Below are 21,756 nucleotides of genomic sequence, written 5' to 3'. Positions count from 1 at the left end.
TTTGGATTGGATATTTTGAAAATTTGAAAGAAAATAAAGGACAAAAGAGTCACAATTGCTTATTTAAGTGCTTATTGGAGGAAAAGACTACCAAACACCCAATATGAAATAAGTGCTTATTTTTTAAATAAGTACTTAAAAAAGTTGAATGTCAAATACAAATAAATACTTATTCGAATAAGCACTTATTTTTAACATAAACACTTCCAAACATGGTCTAAAAGGTTTTAAGATTTTAATTATATAACACTTTAAAATATGAATTAATAGGTCTTCTATCAAATTTTCAGAGGAAAAAGTCAAAGTTTTATTCAATTGGAACTGTTGATACCCCAAAACCCCATAATCCTTCATGACAATGATCAAGGGGGTTCAATCCCAAGTCTCTACTATAACCAGCCAAAGGCATGCATAATCAATGCATGAGCCTCCGCACTAATGATCATAAAACCAACCCTAACTGGCCTGACCAGCCCTAATTATGCTCATAGGACTGGGGCAATAAATACTTGTCAAAGTAATTCAAGGGATATGGGTTGGTTAAACCTTACCTAGGTCCCACTTGATGCACCAAACCAGATCCATGTCATTAAAGGCACAGTATTTAAATATAGGTCTGACCAATCCATGTCTTTATCATTACTCACATCACTCTTAAATATTTCAGCTATGCTTTTGTCTCTTCTGCTTCTTTCTTATTCTTTCCTCTTTGAAGCATAAAAATAGTATGGAGAACCAAATTTGGGAACAAAATTGCATTACTAGTAAATCCTATATGAGTTGCTGCAGACAGATTATTATGATTCAAATACATGGGCTGGGTGATTCTTGACATATGGGATTTCAATGGATTGGGTTTAGTGGTAAATAAATCCACACTGATCCGGCCCTATTGGGTCAAGTAGTAAATCCACAATGGGTCGGGTTGTGTTAAACAAGGCTCGTACCAAATCCGATCCATTGACATTCCTAGAAGATTAATTCAGCTTGAACTAGCCTTAAAATTTGGGCCCAACTTGGCCCTCACACAAAAAACCAAGTTGCATCTTGCCATGTCCTGATCTCTGCTAAGTTGACCGACAGATGCCTTTATTGATAATGATGAACTGTTATTTTATAGGGGTGCCACTTGGGCCGGCAAAATTTAAAGGAAATCTGGCTTGAGGGGCCATGTCTTCAAATGGAGTACCCAACTAACAACCTTGTCCTTTTACCCGACTGGGACTTCTAGTGGAACCCAAAAATCCGGAATCCTATCTGATTATTTTAGAATTGGTTGGTGTGCTTGAACTCCCCTTTTAAAAGTTCGGTTCATTCATATATATATATATATTTATAATGATGATGATGATCAAGTAGCCAACTGGAAGTATATTGATGATCAAGTAGTTGGGGGATCAAACCCATGGAATTAGAGACTCCATATGGTATGACCATGTGGCTCGTGGATTTCATGTGCATGCTGCAAATATGAATTTTATGTGTATATATTACATATATACAAACATGATTAACCAACACTGATGATCGGGTAAGGGTCCAGTTTTTGAGTTGAACAGTTTAATTGTTTAAACCGAATGAATGGTCTGTTCTGACAAAAAAATAAAATTAAATAAAAAATGATCAAAAACTATTATTCAGGTAAGTGGATCGACAATTTAACCGCCCGTATCAATAATTTATTGACCAAATCAATGATTTTTGACCAAAAAACAGTTTTGGACTGAAACTGTACCAGTCACCTGACCAGTTTCTGATTTTTCAGTCTAACCATCAGGTCCAATTCGATTTTGAAAACATTGCTTGTGCACCCTACTTGTCCCCACCACCGATACTCAACCATTAGTAATGCTACATTCAGACATGGGAGCGTGATGAGGGAATAACGCCCGTTGCCCACTGAGAAATTGTTGGTACTCGTTTCTACTTTCTACATTAAGTTTCTCTCTCTACAATGGTTCTCAGAAAATAAATACGTCTAGAATCAAGTAACAAAAGCTCCCTTTTTCTTTATTCCTTTTCTCTAGAACCTACCAGACAAGCAAAAAAGATTCGTAAATTACTTAACGTTTTCTTCTTCTTCTTTCTTCATTTGATTTTCTATTTTTGTTATTTTCTATTTAGCTGAAAGAAGAAAATTCCATTAGATAATCAATATTTGAAATTCTGACAGTTCAATTGTTCTTTGATATCCCAATTGAAATTAAAGACTTTAGACATAGCCATTTTTCTTATAGGCACTCTGAAATCAGGATTGGGCAGTAAAAGTGGAGACTGAAGAGGAATTTGATCCCAAGCAGCAAAGAAATGGAATTTGTTGGATAACCCTCTGATGAATTTGACAGAACACAGCCGATTCATCAGTGGAGAAACCTACTTTGATGCTTTGATGCAGAGCCTAATGTAGTTGAAAACTCGGAATTCTTCAAATTGGACAATGACTTAGGCCCTAATAAAAGCTCGAGGGAACAACAATACTAAAGAAAATTGTTGAGACAAAACCTATTGGAGCGAGACACCTTTACTCAAACTACAAATAACTCAAGTAGCCACGTGGCACTTAGGGATCACTTTATTACTGGTGCCATCTGAAAATCAAATTCTAATGTCATAATATAAGAGGGAATAAAAATACAAGTATTTATCCTACTTAGAGTGTGTGTGATAATTAAATTACCATTTCTGTCTACTGTGAATTAGAAAGATTAGAAAACGGGTGTTAATATATTATCATTTTAATATTTAGTCATATTGAAAAAAGTTCAAAAAATATTTCAAATATAAAATACATAAAAACATAGAAATTATAAAAAGAAATATAAACAATTATAGAAATTACAAACAAAATAAAAAATTATTTTCAAATTATAGAAACTATAGAAATTGAAAAACAAAATCAGAAAATAAAAAATGAAAAAAAAAACACAAAAAAAAATACAAAAAACACAGAAATTGCAAATAAATAATAAAAAATACAGGAACATTTATAGATTGTAGAAAATAGAAAAATGTAAAAAAACACAGAAAGTATAAAAAGCCTGGAAATTATAACATAAACACTAAAATGCAAAAAAAAAAAAACAATATAATTGAAAACTAAAAAGACCATTTTTCACACAATTCAAGTGTAATTTAGTTATGAAAATTGTTATTTATGTTGACATGGACACCTCTGTTAGGAAGAACTAACGGTGCACTAACGGAAGGTGAGTTTTGGAAAATAAAAACTTATTGACATTGTGAGTTTTAGACATTTTGAAAAGTTGTGATGGATTTAAGAGAAATGTTGAAAACTCATGATGAGTTTTAAACAATTTCCCTTAGAAAAAAGATAAACTTATTTTTATATCCTAGTGTTGGAAAGCCTTAGAACTTATCAATGCATCAAGTTCCATCTATTGAGCCATTGTGGTCCTAGGTGTGGACCATCAGAAATTCACCCTCTTTTTCCTCTTATCTGAACCATGATTCTCTAAATAAAATAAAATAAATTTAGAACCTAGGTGACTTCCGGAGTCAGGCTTCTTCTTTTTTTTTTATTTTAGGATTGAACTTTGCCCATTGTATTAACGATGTGAGAAAAAAACTTGTAAAAACTGTTTTATTTTTTCCCTAACTGAAAAATAAAAGATTATAAGATGAAGTTCAGACAAACCTCACTACACACTGGAAAAATTTATTTATGAAATTGTTTTAATACTGAAAATTAAGGCCCAGTTTGAAGGAGTACAAATACAAATATCTTGAGTGAAAAATTTTGTATTTTGTATGTATTTAGACCGTACATGTTTGCATTTGTACTCTTTCCATAAGGCTATATTTGGTTGCGGTGAAAATTTTGATTGGGTGCAAAATTTGTACCCGGTTCAAGTTTGAAACTGTTTGTTTAATATTTAATGTCATTATTGGAAGAGCAAAATTGATTTTCCATGGATATTTTGCATTCCGTATGGATGCAAATTTGCTTAAAAAACTAATACGGAATTTGTATCAATAAAAAGGAGAGTGAAGATAAGACAAGCAAGTTCTTCCTGTCTCCTTTCGATTTCGATGGTAGTTGAACTTGGAGCAGCGTTTCAAAGGTCAAAGTTTCACGCAACAATCAAATTTTCAGCTACAAGAAGGTAAAATTAGGTTAGTTCTCTTCGTTTTTCTCTCTAGTTTTTGTCAATTAATTTCCATAGATTTTTTACTGTTTTGTGTGTTACAACTATTGTGTTTTCACCTTCAGTTCATCAGATTGTGAAATACATAGCTTGAGCATCACTATTGGAGTTCGTTAAGCTTAGTTTTGAGGCATGTCACATTAAAACCTCAATCTATACTCGTATGCATTGGATCTGCTATTTTGATCTACTTTTATACATCAATTCGTAGTATAAACCAAATCTCAGAATTTTGTTGTTTTTTCTTTCACTAGATCTTAGGGCTTAAACCAAACTTGAATGCTTAAGAAGCATTAAAGAGATAACTTGTGGTGCCCATACCCACGAGTAGACCTGTTCATGGGCCGGGCCGGGCTTTTACTTGTCATTAATGAAAATATACTAGGCCCGAGCCCAAGCCTGGCTTTGGTAAAAAGCCCGAAACCCGAGCCCGAGCCTGAAGCTTGACCTAATTGAAAAAAAAAACAATTTTCCCTATTCAAATTAGAATTAAAAATTCAGATAGTATTTTTTTTCTATTTAAATGAACAATGGGCCTATAAGATGGTATTTTTCCCTTTCTTTTATATTTTAAAACACAATTTTACATTCTTAAATAAAAAAATTTATTCAAATGAACATAATCACATAACTAATTTTAAGTTTAATATTAGGTCGGGTCGGGCCGGGCTATTTTGACAAAAACCGAGCCTGGCTCGAATTTATTGCGGGCCGGGCTTTTTGGCCCGAATTTAAGCCTGCGGGCCTATAAGCATGTTCAAGCCCGTCCGGGGTTGGGCCACCCGGCCCATGAACAAGTCTACACACGAGTAGGGGCGGCCATGAGTCGAGCTCTTCACGAGCTATTCGAGCTCAGCTTATGAAAAGTTCGATTCAAGCTAAGTTTGAGCCCAATTTACATGTTCGTTTATTAATCGAGTCGAGCTCGAATAGCTACATACATATAACAATAATAATAATAATAATAATAATTATTATTATTATTATTATAGAAAATAATATATATAATAAAAATATTATATATTTTTATTTTTATATATAATAATAACTAATTATTATAGTTCTTAATTTTTTAAATATCAAATAAAAAAAATTATATATAAAGTTTTTATTTTTTATAAAACAATTTTCTCAAATCGAGCTCGAGCTTACGAGCTTTTGACTCGAGCTGAGCTCAAACTCAAAGTTCTAGCTCGAACTAATCTCGAACCTCGTACTACCTTGATGAGATGAGCACGAATAATTAACTATTCGACTCGGCTTAGCTCAAATCCACCCCTACCCACGAGCAGCATCAGATAACCAGATCTGAGGAGAACCTTGGGAATGGGAGCACTTGCCATCTCTAGCTCTAATTCCTAGCTAGTAAAATTTGTAAAACGTTGTAGTCTAGAGCATGGTTTTTAAAACCGGACGGTCGAACCGGAAAAACCAGGAACCGGTCACCTAATCGGTTCCATTTTTCTCCAGAACCGTTGATTTTGGTCAGCAAACCGCTGAACTAGCTGGTTAACCATTCGAACCGTATGAACGGTTTTGACCGTTTTTCAAATTTTTAATTTTTAATTTTTTTTTTTTGCCAGAATGGGCCAGCTGTTTGGGTCAAATGGTCAGACTGTTCAAACCAGTAATCGGACCCCTGATCAGTTTGATCTTAAAAACCATGGTCTAGAGTGCACATCAACACCCCACAATGCCCCACAGTACATCCCGACCTTTTATTGGGAACAAACACAAGGTGGCATTGTGGGGCGCCCCCTTAGATTTGATACGTGTGTATGTGTTGGATTTGAGTTGACTTGAACCCTGCTTTTTGTCTTTCTTTTTCTTTCCTTGTTCTTCACTTTTAGATTGTGTTTGGTTTAAAGGAAAAAATAGGAAAAGAAAAGAAAAGGTAAGGAAACCGTACCACGTTTGTAAAGGTTTTTTACCTTTTCCTACTTTTTCCTTTAAACCAATTAACCAAACGTAGCCTTCATATCATTTGATTTATAAATTTTTATTGTATCAGGATTTCTATGGTGATGTATTGATTTCTGTGTTTACAAATGGTTTATTGGCTTATGTGTTCCTTTCTATTTTGTCTTTTGTTTTGCAATGTAGTAAAGTTCTCTGAGCTAAATTTTATGAGGGAAAGAACTTTGTGAAATACTTGATTTATAAATTTACAGATTTACAAATAGTATTTGTAGAGTACTGTAGGCACTTTTAGTCTTGAATTTTGATGTTCATGTCTGAAATTAATACCTTACATCTCTTAGTGATCTAATACATTGATAACATGGTGATTGAATTTTCCATCACTTTTACCAAAATAAATAAATAAGAATCTCCCATCACTTGGTGTATGCAACTGAGGTGACTAAAAGAATGCCCCAGGTAAGCTAAGTCAAATAATGTCCTAGATAATGAAAATAAACTTTCCAGATGATCAAATGCTTAATTTAGGTTTCTTAATTTTACCTTCTCCAATCCTATGCGAGCTGTGCCTTCATCTCTGCGGAAAAGTTGTAGCTTGATCTCTGCAGAAGGTTGTGATGTCTGTCCAGTCCAAGCACAGTTCTTTTCCATTTATTAGTAGCTAGCATTATAGTAGGAAACTTTTACATGTGTTTTCCATCAAATATTCTATGATTTCTTTCTTTCAAAATGCACCATGACAGTACAAATGGAAGCTGGTCCATAGATTGGTACCATGACACTACAAATGTAGATGCCAAGTTGCCAATTTACATTTAGCTAAAATTCAAATAACTAATGTACTAATGCTATAAAAAAATTGATGGAAAAACCCAGCACGGTCAAGAGTCATGAATAGCGGTGGCAATTGGGTGGGTTGGGTTGGGTTTGGTTTGGATTGAGCTTCAATTCAATCTATCTAATCCGTGAACCCATTAATGACCCAATTATATAAAATTGAATGGATTGGGTTCAATTTAAACCGGCTTTAATCCAATTCAACCCGTCCAAACCCATTAATCTTATATTTATGGACTTAAAAAACAAAGCAACTCTATTTTAACAAATAAGTTGGTCATAGCTCGGTGGTAATAGTAGTTATTATTTACACAAGTGGTGAAGGTTCAAATTGTATTATATGCATGTTATTTTTACACAAGCGATGAAGCCACTTGACTATGTTCGGATTTCGGGTTTGATCGAACCACTTAGGTTCAAACCGGTCCGACCAACTTGAACTATCTAATTGGATTATCTTCGAGCTAATCACATCAAGGGTGGTTGAACCGTTTAGATTTGGATCAGTTCGATTGGACCGGATCGGGCTGGTTTAGTCAATGGTTGATTGACTTGGACCGACCCATATCAGGTTTGTGCACAAGTTTAGGACCAAATCAACTGACCTGAAGCGGGTCAATGTAAGTAAATCGGGTCGAGTTGTGTGGTTATTGGTTAGACCGGACGGTCTAGGCTGGGCAAAGCATGCGGGCACTGAACCATCCCATCCATAACCATTTTCAGATTTGGGTCAACCTTGATCGGGTCAGGCTGTGTGAGTGTTGGTTGGACCGGACAACCCAAACTGGACAAAGCAAGCGGTATCGATGGGGGTTATTTTGGATTTGGGTCAACCCGGAATGACTTGTGTCGGGTCGGGCTATGTGAATACTAGTTGGACCGGATGATCCAAATCGGGCAAAGCAAGTGGTACTGAGCCATCCCACCCGGGGTCTATTTCGGATTCGGGTTGATCCATATTGGTATATGTTGGATCGGGTCAGACCACGTTGAATTGGTCCAGACTTGGGTCAAATTGATTTGGATTTATGTTGGGTGAAGTGTGTTGATTCAAGATAAAACTAAATTTAGTCAATAGTTAATAGAAAATTAATGCATTAATTACAAATTATTTAATTCAAATGAAGAAAATTAAAAAAAAAAAGACTAAGGAATTAATACTTGTGTCTATAATGATTAACCCAATGGTTATCCACAACCCAACCCATTTAAATGGGCGGGTTGAATGAATTAGATACTGGGTGGATTGGGTATACTCAACTGATTTGATGAAAAAATATAGCCCAATACAGCATATATGCATATATGTAACTTTTGAATATATATTACTGCCTAGCAGTTTGCATAGTAGAATTCAACCTAGTGGAGCATAAAACCACTGATATCTTCTTCCCCTTCAAGAATTTCAGGCAGTCAGATTTCTTAGGTGGCTGTTTTGATTCTGACAAAGTAAGCAAGAAGTAAATCTACAACAATTTTATAAATGATTTAAGGTATTTATCATGTTTTCCTGTTAAAAGTTAAAACATTTCATTTCATCCATCTCTTTAATAAAATCCATGTTAGTATAAGTACCACTACTGCAACCCCTACGAGGCTTCCAATTAGAAGCCACAAGCCTGCACCAGCTGCCTAAAAACCAGTCAATGTAACTAGGTCTATTTCAAAAAAATTAAAAGACAATAATTCCTTCTATTGAACCATTACCATTAGGCACCTAAACTAATTATATAATTGGTTAGAATGGAAATATCCGGATGAAAAAAAAATCCAATGATCTTTGTTCCATTCATCTCTCCAAATGTATGACAAGAAACAGGAAAAAGTTGGGTGAATATAATCAATTTACACCTTTAGACTCTTAATTAACTTCACCAACTGATTAATCTCACTCAATTTTCAACAGGAAGTAACTAAAGAAAAACAGAACAATTCAAAGCCATTAATTGGATGAAAAATCCTCAAAAATACCTACCTCTAGCTCTGCCCTATTTGGAGACTGTCTTGATGTAGAGTGAAAAATCTTGTATTCTGTATGTATTTGTATTGTATACATTTGTGTTTATACTTTTTCAAAGATCAATTTAGGAAGAGTATAAATACAAAAATGTAGAGTGCAAAATCTTATATTGTGTAATATTTTATATGTATATGCATTGTACACATAAGAAAAGCAGTTATTGTTGTATCCTAAGAACCATTTGATTTGTTCATATTCAAATTGGAGTCTTGTTAGTTAGATTTATTTTGAATCAAATTGAATTCTGATTGTAATAAGATGTTGAATAGTATATTAAACTAAAAATAATGAAAATATTATATATTAATTTTTAACAAAGAATTAAAAATGACTTTGATATAGGATATCAGGAATAAAATATGCTGAAATTAACTTGTATGAAACTTGAATTAACGACCCTTTAATAAAAATATAATATTCAAACGAAGTTTATTGATAGCTACTATCTATCTATATATATATACTAAAGTAGAAGGTGCCACATAGGTGGCCTCAGCTTTTTCCGTTCGAGAACTCTCATCCCCTCTCATTTTTGCTTTCTTTGCTCCCTCATGAAGCCACCTCATCACTCCTTTCTCCCTCTCTCATTTTGATATGTTAGCATGCCCAGTCCAATTACACTCTCTCTCTCTTTCTCATTCCATGAAACATGGATTACCCACTTTTGAGTTTCCTGTTTTCATGCTACCATCAACCTAACTTTCGTGAACAACCTTCTATCTTGCCTCTTCCTGCGTCTTCTTCCTCTTCTCAACATCTACTTCATTCTCATCACAGTCCTATTCAAATGCAGCATCGTTAGATCAAATTGTAAGATGATCCTTTATTTTTCTTTTAACTTTTTACACAATACAACAAACATTATAATCACTTGATAATGCTTCTTTTCCTGCAATCTTAATTATGCCTATTAATCTTTCCTCAAATCGGCAGCTTTGGAGAAATAGAGGTAAGTAGGTATTTTTGAAAACTAACTGAACTAAAGTTTCAATATTCCTAAAGCTTTGCAAGAGATGTTTTCTTCCCATAAAACATGACCTGACTATCCTCAAAAGTATTGTGATAGAGAAGTGACCGAATCATGGGTTCGACTGATCATTTCTTGCATTTTACTCACACACACTCTCTCGTTATGAAATTTTATGTTTCAGATGCTGCACATCAAATTTTGGTGTCTTCAATTCGGTAGCTGAGTCTCTGCTTACTATTAAAAATAAGTAAATCTTGCAAGTACTTTTGCTTCCGTCTCTCTCTGTTTGGGACAAAGAAATAGGAGTGGAATAGGGGCACCACGTTGCAGCGATGGAACATGTGATGTTTCTTTACTTCTCAGTTTTCTCTCATTTTTCGTATTTCAGGTGCTCCAATGTAATGAAAAAACCTTCTCAGGTATATGTTCCTAGCTTATTTGAGTCAATTTTTATACAAAGAATGTCCAACTATTCATTTGAGTCAGTTATATATATATATATATATATATATATATATATATATATATATATTGATTCAAATTGGATAAGGGTGGATCATCTATGACCCAATTATAAAAGGATCAAATTTAAATCAACCAAAACCAGGTTAAATTTGAATTCAAATTTGGATAAGGATACTGTTTGCAGCTCTAATTGCTAGGTTGTAAGCTGACAAGCGTGAAAACATGAGCTTGAGCCAGTGGCCACTTTGCAAAATAAAAAATATAAAAAAATACAAAAAGGCCGACGGGTTGGGACCTCCCAAGTTTCATAGCTGGGACCAATATTGGGTAATAACCTTCTTTTTCCGTATTATTGTATGCTCTTCAAATTTATCTTAGATTAGGTTTGGGAATGCTTAAAAATAAGTTCTTATTTGCATTTAGGACTATACTAATAAGCACTTATTTTGGACTGGAACCACACCAATAAGTACTTATTTGTGTTTGATAAATAAGTCTGAAATAGAATAAACACTTATTTAAGAAGTCCAAAATTTGAGCTTAATTTTAAGTGTTTATTCAATAAATGTTTATTTCCTTTCTGGCCTATCTTGACCCACCACATCATTTTGAGAATACCTATATTACCCCTGTTTAAATAAGTGTTTTTTTCATCACCAAATACTTATAAGTGCTTATTAATTTTTCAAATAAGCACTCCCAAACTTAGTTACACACATTGCCAAAAAAAGTGTCTTATACCACATATCTAAAAATAGGGGTGCAACTTGGGTGGGTCCAACCCGAGCCCAACCTGACTCACCTTAGTTTTTGCATGGCTTGGGCTTACGTTTTTGGGTTACATGCTAGGCTTGTGCCAAAAAACTCGGGCTTGACCTAAACTTGGGTTGAGGCCTCGGGTAGCCCAAACCCAAGCCCGGCCCAACCCAATTCATTCTTGACACAACCCGAGCCTGCCAAAAAAAATATATACATATGTGTATTTTATTTATATAAAATATCTTTTTTTTTTCTAATTGTGTATACATGTGCCATGTATAAAGTATGTACATAAACATTTGTAAATGAAATTTGTACATGTTTTCAAATAATTCTACTCTTAATTCTTAAATTGAGTCATAAAGTCCAATAAAAAATAAATATATAAAAATATTTACATAAATTCTTTCAAACCAAACCAACCTGCCCAAACATGACTAATCTGACTGGATAAAACCCATGCTCAAGTCCAACCTGAATTGTATTAGGTTAAACTTGGATTCGGCCTAGATTAATAAACTTGGGCTTAACCTCAGGTTGGGCCAGGTCCAAACCCAAGGTTTGCATCTTGAGGGTTGGGCCTAGGTTGACCTTCAACCCGACCCAACCTGCCCAAGTTGCACACTTAACTAGAAATAATGTGAAGAGGACCATATGAACTCAGAGATATTACACCTATCTACAAAGACATATTCTAGATTTCTGGCATATGGTGTAATAATGTTTTAATGTCTCCAATACATTTTTCTTAAACCTGATTAAGATCTTTAATTTTATTTTATGCCCTTCATTTTATGTGATGATGATGTGTATATAACATACACATTTACGCCTTTTTTTATTCTAATGTAAATATTCCAAATTGTATACTTCAAACTTTTTTTGTAGATGGGATAATATTCCTAGCTGGCTAGACCTTGCTATTGCTGACTCTCTTTAATTTAATAGATTTTTAATTTATCAAAAAAAGTAAATATCCCAAATTGCATATTTTTCATATGCAGGAAAAAACATGTGGTACAGGAATAAATAGGTTTTTGAATTTTGTTTACATATATAAATTTAAAATGTATTTGTATTATTTTTTACATATATTTAATAAAAATGTCATATTTTGCCTGGAAAACTGTATGTCTAATGAAAACAAAATAACTAAAAACTGAATTTGACTGATATTTTACATTTTGTCTTATTCTTTGTCATTTATTCCGAGTTGTGCTCGAACAATTCCCGAAACTGATTCGTTGATTCTGACTCTAAGTTCCAACTCTGCCAATAGCGACACCATTCCATTTCCTGTGTACAGAGAACTCAGTAATACGTGAGTCTTACTTAACCTACTTCAGACAAAAATAAATTAAACTATTAACACTTGGAACGGCCTTATCTAGAACATGTTCTTTTCCTTGTAAAGCATTCAGTCCAATTGGATGCAACGAAACGGACTGTACCATCTTTGAACAGTCAACAACAAGGCACCGCCACTGAATTTGTGTTTGGTTTGAAGGAAAAGTAGGGTTAGGGCTAGCATCTCACAGCTTGGGTTGGATTTGGTCCAATTTACTACAGGTGCAACTTGGGTGTATCCAACCTGAGCTTGAATTGGTGTAGAGTATAATTTTACATGATTTGGGCTATGATTTTAGGGTCTTTGGCCGTAAGGCTGTTCATAAGAATGTTCAACCTGACCAAACCGACCAATCCGGACCGACCTAATTCGAGTCGGTCGGGTTTTCATCAGTACCGGTGGGTTTCGGGTTGGGCAAATATATAAACCAATATATCGGGTCGGTTTCGGTTTTCTTGTGTGAAAACCGAAACCAACCCAACCTGAACCGAACTAGTCTTCTACTAGTTCGGTAGTTCCTAGTTTTAGTAGTTTCCTACTTAACTATAACTAGTCTTCTACTAGAACTAGAAGACCCATTAGGCAATTACAATTAGAATAGACAATCTATCATAATTTCTAACTTTCTATAACATTTTACATCAAATAGGCAACCCATTAGACAATTACAATTAGAATTCAATTAAGTGCCCTTTTGTACAGGAGCAAAACCGAAACCGACCCAAACTGACCCAACCCGACTCAAACCAACCAAGTCGGTTTGGCCTATCAGTGGGTCGGTTTCGGTTTCCACCTCAGGTAACCCGACCAGGTCAGGTCGGTTGGGAAAACCCCAATAAACCGACCCAACCCAACTCGTGAACACCCCCTATTTGGCCGGGCTTGGATATAAAAGTTAAAGATTTTTGTTTTTTTTAATCTTTCGAGTCATAATGAGGTTGGCTCTCCTATATATATACAAACACATGTATTTTTTTTTTTCTTTTTGATAAGCTATAGATATATGCATACATGCATACATGCATACATAACATTTATATTAAAATTTGATGTGGATCAGCCTAAGCCTAGATTTAACAATTTAAACTTGGCCTCGGGCTTAGGCCTTAGGCCCAATTCTTAGGATTAAGCCTGGTTTGAGTTTAAACCCAACTCATTACACCCCTATTAGAAAGAGAGACCCGATCCAATACAATCACTAACGGCCATTGTAGATGTACATTGAGAACATTTTGCCATGAAAGACAAAGCAGATGTTCCTAATACATGGTTGCAAATGACTGTTTGGACCGGTTGTTGGACCTTGCATTGGGACTAGGTCTGGAATCTCCTATTCCTGGGTCTTGTTTTGTGTCGCTTGGGTAGGCTTCCAACTTATCTTATCGGTGTGAGTTTGGATCTCTTACCCACATCTACCTACATAACATTGCAATGACAAGAACGTCTCACCCTCTTACATAATATTATGCACAGGTGTTGTGATTAGACATGAGTAGAGTTGTTGTGGGCAGGAGATCCGGAGTCTATCGGTAGATCTCTCTCCATGTTTCTCATTAGACTGACGTTATTAACTGATTATTAAGGCAATGATTGGCATCAATGATGTTCTATGAGAAAACGGGGCCACCTAGGTGCCACATCAGAGAAAATGGTGCTTTAAATAATACCTTTTTGATTGGTACTGTTTTTCTAGAAAAAAAACATTACTCCACACTATGCCTTTGATATCGAAATAGTGTGGTTTAGAACAATACCAAATTCAATGTTTTCAAGGAAAATGATGCATTACTGCCAATGATATAATAATATAACATCATCTTGAATATTGAATAATATAGATCAATGTTGAAAACGTTAATCAAAACTATTGGTGTTTTTTCGAAAAAACCATCTATATAACACCACCAGTTCCCAATAAAACAATACTTACAATTCCACGTGACACCTGGTATGGTCGGGACCACTTTCCTATCCTATGTCCTACATTAATAAGAATGTGACATAGTTTAACAAATTAGATCGCGGTGTACTGAAATATTTATTTATTTTTATTTACCACCTTCTTTATCGTCGGCCCGCAAAGCTCGAATGGATAAGGCAAACCTGGCAAAGCGAGGCACCAGACAAATGGTTACGTCACTTGCTAAATATAAATGTTCCTGCAGCACGTGTAAGTTTTGGATTTATAAATCAATGAAGAAACCCGGTGAGTTAGGGGGGGGGGAGGGGCTGAGTGACTTACCAAGTCGTTGAGCGATTCAAGCTAGACAAAAGACTTGGTTCCATAGTCAAGAACCATTGCTTTTATTAATACCGAATTATTGTGGGTTTAATTTAAAATTTGACAGCTAATAATAATAAAAAATTATAAATGACGGTTTAAAGAAATGAAGATTCTCCTCAGTCCTCACTGGAAACGGTCGGAGTAATTACAACCCTCCTTATCCTGGCCGGAGACTACCATGTGTGCTGATCCAAAACCGTTGACAAAAACAGTTGTGAATGGAAGAGCAATTTACAATTGTAGCTCAAAGTCAACTATAATAAATGGACTAACTTATTAAGATTCCACAACTTAATTAACAAATTTTCTCTTTAGCTTATTAGTTGGTTAGCTTTGCTAATCTTCTTTCCTATATAGTTAGTTACCTGGCCAATTGGGTTATAAGGCTGAAAATGGCTTCCCATGGTCCAAAGGGTGATTCGATTTGTTTTAATTTAAATACATATACTTAAAATTTATATTGTATCCAAAGGTTGGTTTAAATGTTATGTTTTTTTTCTAAATCTTTATAGATTCAAGTTTTATATAAATAATTTTCAGTTAATTTCATTCATAAAATATAATATTAAAGCCATTTTTAGTTTATTTTATAAATACTATATACCATTTTTATCATTTTTAGTTTAATCTATTTATAGTATTCAAAATTACAATCCGAATTCAATTTGAATCGGACATTAATCTAATGGGTAAAAATCAATTCGAAATTTGAATCTACCTGTATCTCATCCCATTTGATTAGTTCATATATAGTCCAATTGTGTCCCCCTGCCCCCCGTTCTCTCTCTTTCTCTTAATGTTTATTTAATGTGCCCAACTACAATCATGTACTTGCATTCAAAGCGATCTCTTTCTCAATTTCAAGAGAACTGTATATGAAATTTAAACTCCGTTTCTTATAAAACAAGCTGTTTGGGTAAATAAAAAATGTACTGGTACATTTTTTTATCCTCTAATATCTCTAATACAAACATAAAGACGCTTGGCTTCATATGCAGCCTCATGAGTTACACTTTCTGCTTTTCAGGATTGTTCTATATATTGGAGAGAGTGGTTTGCTTGCATGCTGAAAAAGGAGTTTCACTTTATATTGTTTTATTTGGGAAAGTTCTTTATAATTAGTATCTTAGGTCTGGTGCCAATTTGGTCCTAAACTTTAAAATGCCACACAATTTGGTATAAGTTCTAAAAAACGGAATGAGATGATTTTTTAAAATTATAAAAATGACCTCAACGATAATAGCTTTTCTCTCCAACTGTTCACCACTCTGTGCCCTAACAATTCGAAGAGACTAGTTCTCCCCGCCGATGCTGATAAGCAGAATATGACGCTGGAAAAGCTGAAATCAGTTAGAAATTATCCGGAGAGCGTCAACAAAGATCTTCTTCACTTATTTGGGAAAATATCACCAGAATAGAACACATTTGCCGCTGTTAGAAGTGTTTTTAATCATATCATTGTTGGAAAAGACGACCACTTGTTGCCGGTGATGGAGAAGACAAGCAAGGTTTTTTTTTCCTATTTTGTTATTATCATTTTCTATATAACTTATTACAAGAAGGGTTGTTTTATCGACTTTATTTGATTATGATGCAAAAATTTATCATTTTCTACGTAACTCGATACATTCTTTTTCTCTCTATAGCGTTTTCTGTATTGGGGTTTGAATGTCCGTAGTAGTACAAGTTACAGGGAAAGTATCATGGAATGCTCGATTTCATATTTGTGGACACGGACAGAAGGACAACCATTTGAACTGCCATAGGAGGCTAATAGAACTGGTGAAGGTCAGGGGTGTAATTGGATATGACAATCCTCTTGGAGGGAGATTTAAAATTTCAAAAATCTTTCTCATCTCTCTTGTTTTTGAGTTGTTTTTTTTCTCTTTCCACTTTTGAGTGTATGGAAAGGGACTCATAAGAGGTGTGGTATATTTATAGTTTTGCTCTCTCTACAGGTAGGGCCTATAGGAGGAAAGCATTATATATATCCCATACATGTGAGGGAGGGCTGGGGGTGTATTTTACATGCGTGCTGAGCTTTTAAATTTTGAATTTAATTTTTTAAATGTTTTTTCTTTTCTTTTTCATATCTCTTAAAACATGTGCATTGTTCTATTTGGGTGATCGAAAACACTCTATAAAATGAGTGTTAGTTGACCCAGTTTTCACACACCGACATTTTCGACAATCTTCTCTATCAATCTGAGTATCAATTCTTTGTGATTCACAGAAATCTAGTAAGCGAGTGCACGTCTACTAGTGGCCTGTAGGTTGTTTTATCTTGACGACCGATTTTCAATCATCATACTACACCGTAGGGGCAAATGCGATTTTAAAGAGAATGACAAAGTGATATGACTCAATCCTCATTTTCTCTGCAACTTCTCAATTTCACAATTCTACAATATTACACTCCTACTGATAAGTTCCATTCTGCCTTCTGAAATGGGTCATGGTGACTCCACCAATTCGTCAAATGCACCCCTCCACAAATACGTCAGGTATTACATAGATTTCATGTTGGAGCTTAACAAAGCCCTGGCTATGGATCCCAAGATCGAGATCTGCCAACTCGCCGTCGACGACATTAGTACCCTCTGCCACTGCATCAGCTGATAAGTCTCAACCTGAACCCCCACTTCACTATTCACCGGAATATAAAGGTTTGATCGTAAGAAAGAGAAATAGAATTCTCTTTTCCTTGTCTTTCTTTTTTCTTTTCTTTTCTATTTCACAGGTATGTTTTTACTTCAACATTTTATGAACTTCTTTGCAAGATGATGTTATAGTTGTATTTTTTTTTTGATTAATCGGATAAACTGGAGGAAGCAATTGAGCATGTCAGGGAGTCAAAATTTTCCTCTTTTATTTATTTAAGAAAAGAATAAAATAATCTGAAAATATCAAAAGAATAAATTTAATATTTTTTAATTATTTAATCCGTACATAATGTTAAGTAATGGAGTTGGCTGACGGTCCGTTATAACGAAAATTCGGATATTGAAATGTGGCATTTTAAAATTTAAGATAAAATTATCACTAGAGGCAAAATACGGATATTAATCGAAAATTTTCCCTTTTTATTTGTACCATATACTGCAAAAGTTGCATCTTACGACGCCAATCGCTAAAAGTGGACAAAGTAAGATTTTCGGTCTCCTGGCTAAACAAGCAGGCCCCACCCTTTTAAGCTATTACACGCCCAATCCGAACCTTCGAATCATCTTGCTGCTATCAAAGAGAGAAAAAAAGAATTTCTGATTGTGAGGTTAGAAGGGATCCGTTGGGAACGGACGGCTATGATGATCCACTTCATTAAATATCCCCTTCTTTTTTATTTCCTTAATTTATTTATAATTTTACACCAAAATCAACGCAAGAAAAGAATTTCGAAAAATTTTTGTATCTTGTGGCGCACCGCGCACGATACGCACTATCAACTGATTATAATACTCTGACCCGAATCCGGAAAGAGTTGAAATGGATCGTACTGTGCAGGGCCTTATCCTGTACTCCCCCACACAGGAGCCGCCCTCAAGCTGCACTTCTCCTCGTCTTGCTCGAAAACCCCTCGCCGGAAAACAAACGACGAACACTCCGGCAACTCGCCGAGGTCGGAGAACAGCGACTCGTCTTCTTCTCTCATCTGCAAAATCATTGCCATGTCAGCGTCCCCGTTACTGCTTCCCGCGCAAATCGAGCTTTCGAGGACGGTGGGGGAGTAGGATGTCACGTGGGGAAACCAGCTAAAATCATCGCTGCTCATCATTGGTTCCTCGCCCAGATCACCGAACTTATTCTCGTCCGGTTCAATTTCCGGTTGGCCCGTGAAGACGGTCGGTTCTTCTGGCGGGAATTTGGGGGTTGAAATTGAAGTAGTCTCGGTAGTGGCGGAGGCGGGGCTGCTGCCGCCGCTGTTGGTAGTTGTGGCCCCGGCGGCGTCGCTGGAATTGGCGAAAGTGGTGGCTCCGGTGGCGGAGCTGGGGTTAGAATTAGAATTCCTGGACGCCGGCCATGGGTGGTTGTGCTCACAGGCGTACGTTATAACAAGCATCGTGGGGTCCACGCGGCTCCTCTCCACTTGTTTCCTCGCCGGGCAGCCCTTCGAACTGCTGCATCGATAATATCCTCTGCGAGAGATTAAACAAACACAAACAGCGATTAATCCATCTCAGCCATGTAATCTAAATCAAACCACCGGCTCATCTTAGCATAATCACGTCCATGCTAACATGAGCCGCCGCTCGAGTGAGCAACCGAGTCACGTCATCCCAGCTGTGTTTCTCTTGCTCCCTTACGGCGGCGGAAGAAAGCAACCCGGAGAAGTTACTGAGACAGTGACTCCCACCGGGGAATTCGTGGGCTCAGGTTAACAAGATCCATGATACCCGCATATGTTAGTTTTTTAATAAGGTTTCCTTCTACGATGCACCGGAACTCCGGGTCGACTGCTTCGAATTTCAGTAAGCTAAAAGCCTACTGAAACTAACAGTTTTTCACTGTTTTTGCTCATTTTGGAGGGAAGGGGTACTTATTTGTTAACATGTATATTGTCCTAGGAAATTCAAATACTAGAGAAAGTCTCGTAGCTGTGATGAGCTCGACGTGGATCAATCAGATCCGACCGAGAATGAAAAAACCGAAGAAGAGCTTTGGAAGAGAAGATGGAGTTGGGGCTCAGGCTGAGCTGCTTGAAGCTTACCTGGGATAGGGAGAACCCTTGATGGGCTTCTGTCCATACTTCCTCCAGGCCCACGAATCGGACGGTGGAGCTGTCTCCCCCTTGAGCCGAGACCCATCAACGTCCCCGATCGGCACGGACACCACCCTCTTCTGTACAGCCCGCCTACTGTAGGAAGGAGAGAGAAATAGAGAAGAAGAAATCTCTTCTTCAATTATGCACATAAAGTTCAGAGAAAACAAAACATAGAAGCTCTTTACCTCACCGGAATCGGACGCAATTCCGGCAAAAGAACACCGTTGAATGGGCTCTAGTACTTTTGAACTACTAACCTCTTCTTCGGGGACGACGTAGCAGAGATTTTCCCGTCGTTGATCATGGCGGAGAACGGCAACTCTGTGACTCTCTCCGGCATATTTCGTGCGTCTTCTTGCTCGCTAAGAAAAGGGTTGCTGAATCTACCATCCATGATCACAGCCGAATACTTGAATTAATTGGTGATCTCCTGTGGCGGATATATATCAGCTAATCCGAACCCTTGATTCCTCCACGATGTCCACAAGCCTACAAGAGCGATTTATCCATGGTGGCGCCGGAATTTAAGAGGGATCCTCGGAGAGAGAAGTGAGAGTCGCCGGAGGGGAGAACGAATTGGGGATGAATTTGAAGGGAGAAGATAGAGGCAAAACTCAGAAGGGGTGGGTTTTAATATGGGGCGTCATGTTGACAGATGGGCAGTTGTATAGTTTATAGAGGACGTGCAAACAAATACGAAATAATCTGGACTAAATATATTGCAACTGAAAGCGACCTTGTGTTAGATTTTCCTCAAGCAAGCTCAATATTTAAGAGAGAGAATATTAAAATAATGTGGGAAACGGGTTCACATGTTCTCTCTCTTCATCATAGGAGAGAGCTTTCAGCCTTTCTCTCTCTCTCTCTTTCTCTCTCTCTCTATTTTTTTATCTCTCTTCTGAACTTTTCTCATTTCTCATTACTTCTGAGTTTTTATCGATTGATGATCTTATCAGTTATCACCTTTTGGCCTCTTTTTTTTTTTCTTTCATCTTTCATATGGGTGGTTACCTCCTACTTGGAAATTAAAAAAGAAGCCTTTCTCTACACTTTGGAAATTATTGTTGCATTCTTACTTACTTTTTTAAGCATTGATCAATTTTTTAATTATGAATTTAAAATGGGTTCTTCTTCGGTGGAGGAATCTGGGGGTTATTGTAGACCGAAAGGATGGTCTATAAACATAAGATTAGCACGTGGCAGAAATCCCAATATGTACAATGTATGTTTGTGATTGGTGAATGAATCTTCCAAGGTCAACAACAAAAACACAACCTGATGATTTAACCAGAGTTGCAGGCTTGCAGCCGTCCCAAAACCAGGAATAGGAGGTAGGCTAGCTAGGCTTATCCAAGGCACCGATCTTCGTTATTTGCTTGTGATGTAAACTGTGGGCTTAATTTCATTAGTTTATAGTTCCTCTCTTTGTAACTTATAGTAGTAGTTTCACTGAAAAGGGTTGGAACTACCATCGTTCTGATGTATTTGCTTCATAATTAATACTTAATTAATGCTTAAGTTTTATTAAATTTCCAAAAATTCCAACTGGTATGTAAGTTACTAGAATTTAGAACATTATCACTGCCTATATATCTCTTTCTCTAACGTAGGCCATGTAATATTATATAGCTTTGCAGCATATATAGAAGATGCATATAGCTTAATCGTTATCATTTATCTCAACAAGAAAAGAAGTTTGAACTAGAAAAGTGATTTCATCATCTTTACTTGAAAGGGTTTCAGTATAAGTTAAAAAGAACTTAAGTGCAATTTTTGTTCGGGGAGCATAGTGAGAAATTAACCCTAATTATGCTCATTAATCAACCTGAAGCAACTACCAAGCAAAAGATTTTAACCTATTTTTCTTTTACTTGTCTAATCCGTATTTTAAGAACTGGATTAGTAGGGGTGTAAAAGGATCGAATTTGAATTCGATCTGATTAGAAAATGCGATATCTGAATTTGATTTGGATATTAAAAATTAATATTCGAATTCGAATCTGATTAAACATTCGAATATTCGATTTTATTCAAATTCGACTAATTAATTATTTTAGGTAATTAATAAATATATAAAATAAATATTTTATTTATATAAAATATATAAATATATAAATTATTTATATAATTTAATTATTATATATATATTATAAGATATTTAAATATTTTATATATTATATATAAGAATTAAATAATTGGTCGAATTCGGATATTTATCGAATCGAATC

The 21,756-nt window shown here is 35.8% G+C and overlaps 1 protein-coding gene across 1 annotated transcript; it reads right to left on the bottom strand.

The window, feature by feature from the left end:
* Positions 1 to 17,832: 17,832 nt before the first annotated feature.
* Positions 17,833 to 20,175, bottom strand: LOC104591256 (putative WRKY transcription factor 65). The gene is made up of 3 exons (XM_010250060.3): positions 19,786 to 20,175; positions 19,475 to 19,621; positions 17,833 to 18,902 (listed from the first exon to the last, which is right to left on the bottom strand). Exons 1-3 carry the CDS (start codon positions 19,920 to 19,922, stop codon positions 18,275 to 18,277), a joined length of 912 nt encoding a protein of 303 aa, XP_010248362.1. The 5' UTR covers positions 19,923 to 20,175; the 3' UTR covers positions 17,833 to 18,274.
* Positions 20,176 to 21,756: the final 1,581 nt, after the last annotated feature.

The sequence above is a fragment of the Nelumbo nucifera genome, chromosome 6 (genome assembly GCF_055504915.1).
Source record: "Nelumbo nucifera cultivar China Antique chromosome 6, China Antique-T2T, whole genome shotgun sequence".
Taxonomy (NCBI): Eukaryota; Viridiplantae; Streptophyta; class Magnoliopsida; order Proteales; family Nelumbonaceae; genus Nelumbo; species Nelumbo nucifera.
Note: the sequence above shows the minus strand (reverse complement) of the source record. Positions and strands in the feature narration are given on the sequence as shown.

Bases quoted from the DNA above. Each gene is read 5' to 3' on its own strand.
- LOC104591256 (XM_010250060.3), bottom strand. From the start codon at position 19,922: ATGGATGGTAGATTCAGCAACCCTTTTCTTAGCGAGCAAGAAGACGCA. The intron at 19,622-19,785 runs GTTAGTAGTTCA...TCCTTCCTACAG, and splicing joins ACGTCGTCCCCGAAGAAGAG to TAGGCGGGCTGTACAGAAGA. The intron at 18,903-19,474 runs GTAAGCTTCAAG...AATCTCTCGCAG, and splicing joins AAGGGTTCTCCCTATCCCAG to AGGATATTATCGATGCAGCA.